Source organism: Leptonychotes weddellii, unplaced genomic scaffold (assembly GCF_054177405.1).
Source record: "Leptonychotes weddellii isolate Sample4059 unplaced genomic scaffold, ASM5417740v2 HiC_scaffold_16922, whole genome shotgun sequence".
Classification (NCBI taxonomy): Eukaryota; Metazoa; Chordata; class Mammalia; order Carnivora; family Phocidae; genus Leptonychotes; species Leptonychotes weddellii.
In genome coordinates, this window is record NW_027752388.1 from 1 (window position 1) to 4,342 (window position 4,342).

Consider the following 4,342-nt stretch of genomic DNA (forward strand, 5'->3'; position numbering starts at 1 on the left):
TTTAAGGATGACATATTCTTAATTAAAGGAAATCAATACTGTAAATTATTATATGTTGTAAATTGTCTGAATCAGTTTATGCTTTTAAAAAAGGAAATGGAACATGTTCATTATAGAGTCCTGCATATATATTTCTGGCATTCCTTTTTTCAAATGAGTCGTCTTATTACATTTCAAAATTTAAATAGATTTCTCTTGCAATTTTAAACAATTTTAGAATAAAATCCCAAGGGCAAACTAGTATGCAGATTGGTAGCAAATATGGCCATGACTCAGAATCCTACATATTGGATAAGATGTAATTCTATGTGCTGAGAACTTTTCAGTTCTACACTTCATAAATTTGGGTAGATTTTGGAGTGGTAGGAGCTTCAAGCTTTTACAGTGGGAGTTATGAAGGTCTGAGATAGTTTTTGCTTCTAAGAATACATTTAAAAGTTTCATCAAAGTAGACTTTAAGCAGCAATGTGATTTCTTCTGTACTGTTCCATGGGGGTAAAGTTTATGCGGGAGAGTTAGGCCACTCACTTCCTCCACCAGGAGCTGTTAGTAATGGGTAGCTATCACAGGGGTGGATATCCTCCGGGAGCAGAGATGGTGTGCAAATCTTTTCCATTTTCCAGTAACCTATGGTAGTGCAAGATGAGGTTAAGACATTGCTACATGTTGGTGTTAATACAAGCTTATGAGACTCTAAATGATTAACCGATGAAACATTCTCATTTTGAACTAAGAGGTTGACCAGTTAGCCTTTTTGTACATAAAATAAACATGATAATGGCATGAGAGAGCTAAAATTTATAAGTACAGTATAATTAGAAATATCTGTGAAAATTAATGTTACTAAATAAAACATAACTGAGATTAATACAACCTAAAATTAATAAGTTAATTGTAATTTAGGTTTCAACACGTCAACTTCTAGACTTTTCTCCCTGCACATGGTCGTCTTACCCTTCCTTTTCAGGTATTCCGCAATGAGGGCAGCTATATGGATGTAGCACATAGCAGCCTGTAATAAAAAGGAAAACCGTTTCAGAGGAAGGCACAGTGTAGATTTTACTATTTGTCTAACCAGGACGAATCTTCCAAGGTGAGTCAGTATTCCATGTGAGAATATGTGGAGGAATCCTTTTAATGAAAGAATCAAAACCAAGAATAGATTTGATATCCAAAAAGTTCACAATCAAGAATAAAATTGTTTTGGGAATTTTTGTTTGTGTTTTTCTGGGAGTAGCCTTCAAGTGGGTGAATGAGCTGAATTGAAGAATTTTTCAATAGAACTACCTTCCTTCCTTAATATCTAAGTCTAATGTATATATTTTTAAAATCCACAATTTTCTTTTCTTGGTAAAACTACAAGCTACAGCATCGGGATCTAAATTGGGAGTAAAATTAAGCTACCGCCTTAGCTTTTCTCCTTCCAGTAATGGCCTCCTTTGAATATCTACTATTTTTAAGATGGTTGCTTCACAAGGTGGTACTTGATTAAATAGTGTGGCCTAATGTAACATGTGTGCTCCCGCCCAACCAGACTATATGGCGATTTTATTATTCTCTCTTATCTCCTGAAAAGCCTTGAACATTGCTGAACACGTACTAGAACTTGACCTGCTGAAGGGTCCAAATGACTTCAGCTTTTCCCTTTGAAGGTTGTGGAGTTATTTCTCCATTTTCTGGACCATCCAAGGGAACTGGAGTTTCTCATTCTTGTCCCACCAAAATGCCTCCAACCGAGGTTTCTAATTGGCTCTATTTCTATCCCAGGATCCCTCACATGCATTTAGAAGAACTTCAGGTGTTAGGACTATCCCAGATAAAACAATCTTTTCCCCAAAGGGGCATATTTCTGAGAATAAGGCAGAAATTTCCCATTTGGTGTCCTGAAACCACTTGGGGGCTGTGAATTGCTGCATAAAAATCCACCTGGTGTTTGAACTGACATAAAAAAGTTAGCTATTGATCTATAACCTTCACACAATGCACTCGCCTCACATGGCTTGTGGGAGTGTTAATATTTCCATCCCCAGTTCAGACTAGCTGCAAATGAGGACAGATTACTGCAGCCTGAGATAACTCACCATGGTGGCAAACTTCCCCATCTGACTCCAATTACAGGGAAGACATTTTAAAACACAGAACATTAACTTATATAACTCAATTTCCAGACACCCTTACAACGATCCTCCTTAGTCTTAGGCTTTTAACCTTCAGTTCTGCATTGCATATCCTACAATTGCAGTTGATACCAACAACTCTGGCCTTGACTTGGTATTATTTACATGGAGTTGGGCATTCTTGTATCCTACATGCAAATTTAATGCACATCATATATAATTGGGTCATATCTAGATGAGTGGAAAAATATGGTATTCAACTGTAAATGAAAGTCCAATTGTCCTGATAAAGAGGAAAATGCCAATGGAGAAGGACTGAGCCTTCGCTAATCACCTCGGATAAGTCTCCATTTCTCGCGTGAATCTTGGCCATGCTTTCGAGCCAGGTCCTCCGGAGCTCAGGGGTGCTTGCATAGGAGTTTGCCAGGCTGTACTGGAGATCCACCAGCATCTCAGGGTCCTTCTCATGCTCCTTCATCTGAGCTGTCGCCATCAATACCGTCCTTATACGTTTCGTCAGATCTTTCACCTCTGCTGGGAAGTTGCTGTTCTTTGGAAAACAGAGAGCCTGGGTCATTATCTGTTCCTAATTCCTAAGGTAGGTTACTTAAGTTATGCTTTTAATTATGGCTTGGCTTCACAGTTTGGTGCATTCTCTTTATTGTTCATAAATATGTACTTTATATATGATTCCATGTATTGATTGTGGTTGTACACATTTGAACATAAGAACCGCAGTGGACTCCATCTTATCTGCTCACCTAGCTTCTTTAGTAAGAGCATCCTGATTGTTCTTCGAGGTGCTCTCCTCTCTGGCTCTGGTTCATGTGATTTGAAAGGGTTTACCTCATTTGGAGGCACCAGCGGGTGGCCCACCAAACTGGCCTGGCCAATCAACTGGCCAAGCCAGTGATCGGTGTAGGAATGGGGATATGATACAAGGTTTAGACAAAGAGATTCAGGTCTGGGACTTTGATTGGCACTATAGAATGAAGTGCTTTTACTTTTCTATTCTTTTATTTTTTAAACAATTTTATTTATTTATTTGAGACTGAGAGATAGTATGAGCTGAGGGAGAGGGGGAGGGGCAGAAGGAGAGGGAGTAGCAGATTCTCTGCTGAGCAGGTAGCCCCACACAGGACTTGATCCCAGGACCCTGGGACCATGACCTGAGCTGAAGGCAGACACTTAGGCGGCTGTGCCACCCAGGTGCCCTGATGCACTTTTTTTCCATTTATAGGATAGTCCAGTGTCCTCAGAATTTCTGAGAGAGTAAGCTCATGGGGAGAGCCTACTTGTAAATGAAGTAAACGAAGAGGAATACTGAACTGAGAGATAGAGAGAGGCAAAAATGGAGGCAGTAGGGGAAGGGGGCCTGAAAACACGATGATTTTTTTAATTAAAAAAAACCTTCTTTACTAAAAATTTATTTCCAGTTTTATTCAGAAGTAACTGACATACATCACTGGATGAGTTTAAGGCATACAGCATGGTGGTTTGATTTATATATATTGTGAAATGAGTACCACAATCGGTTCAGCTCACATCCATCTCCCCATGTAGATGCAGTACAAGGGAAAGAAAGAAAAAAAGGAAAAAGGAAAAAAAAATTCCCCGTATGATGACAAGTCAGGATTTTCTCTCTTAACAACTAACTTTTCTATATAGCAGGAACAGTGTTAGCTACAGTCATCATGTTGTACCTGACATCCCTAGTTCTTATCTATCTTACAACGAGAAGTTTGTACCTGTTAACCACCTTCCCCCAATTTCCCCACTCCCCACCCCCTGCCTCTGATAACCTCAAGTCTGGTTTCTTTTTCCACAATATTCAGGTTTTTTTTGTTGTTTTTGTTGTTAAGGTTACACATATAAGTGAGATCATACAGTATTTGTCTTTGTCTGACTTATTTCACTTAACAATTCACAAAATTTCACTTTGGCTGACTTAATGCCTTTGATGTCCATCCATGTTGTCACAAATGCTAGGATTGCCTCAGTTTTTTTTTTTTTAAGATTTTATTTATTTATTTGACAGAGAGAGACATAGCGAGAGCAGGAACACAAGCAGGGGGAGTGGGAGAGGGAGAAGCAGGCTTCCCGCAGAGCGGGGAGCCCGATATCGGACTCGATCCCAGGACCCTGGGATCATGACCTGAGCCGAAGGCAGACGCTTAACGACTAAGCCACCCAGGCTCCCGGATTGCCTCAGTTTTTATGGCAGA

At 39.6% G+C, this 4,342-nt stretch overlaps 1 protein-coding gene across 1 annotated transcript; it reads right to left on the reverse strand.

Moving 5' to 3' along the window:
• Positions 1 to 160: 160 nt before the first annotated feature.
• LOC145718525 (dedicator of cytokinesis protein 10-like) lies at positions 161 to 2,774 on the reverse strand. The gene is made up of 3 exons (XM_081810019.1): positions 2,452 to 2,774; positions 955 to 1,012; positions 161 to 627 (listed from the first exon to the last, which is right to left on the reverse strand). The coding sequence occupies exons 1-3, from the start codon at positions 2,692 to 2,694 to the stop codon at positions 503 to 505; spliced, it is 426 nt and encodes a 141-aa protein (XP_081666145.1). The 5' UTR covers positions 2,695 to 2,774; the 3' UTR covers positions 161 to 502.
• Between the last annotated feature and the right edge of the window lie 1,568 nt (positions 2,775 to 4,342).

Bases quoted from the DNA above. Each gene is read 5' to 3' on its own strand.
- LOC145718525 (XM_081810019.1), bottom strand. From the start codon at position 2,694: ATGACCCAGGCTCTCTGTTTTCCAAAGAACAGCAACTTCCCAGCAGAG. The intron at 1,013-2,451 runs GTGATTAGCGAA...TTTTTATTACAG, and splicing joins GAAATGGAGACTTATCCGAG to GCTGCTATGTGCTACATCCA. The intron at 628-954 runs GTAAGACGACCA...GCACTACCATAG, and splicing joins GGAATACCTGAAAAGGAAGG to GTTACTGGAAAATGGAAAAG.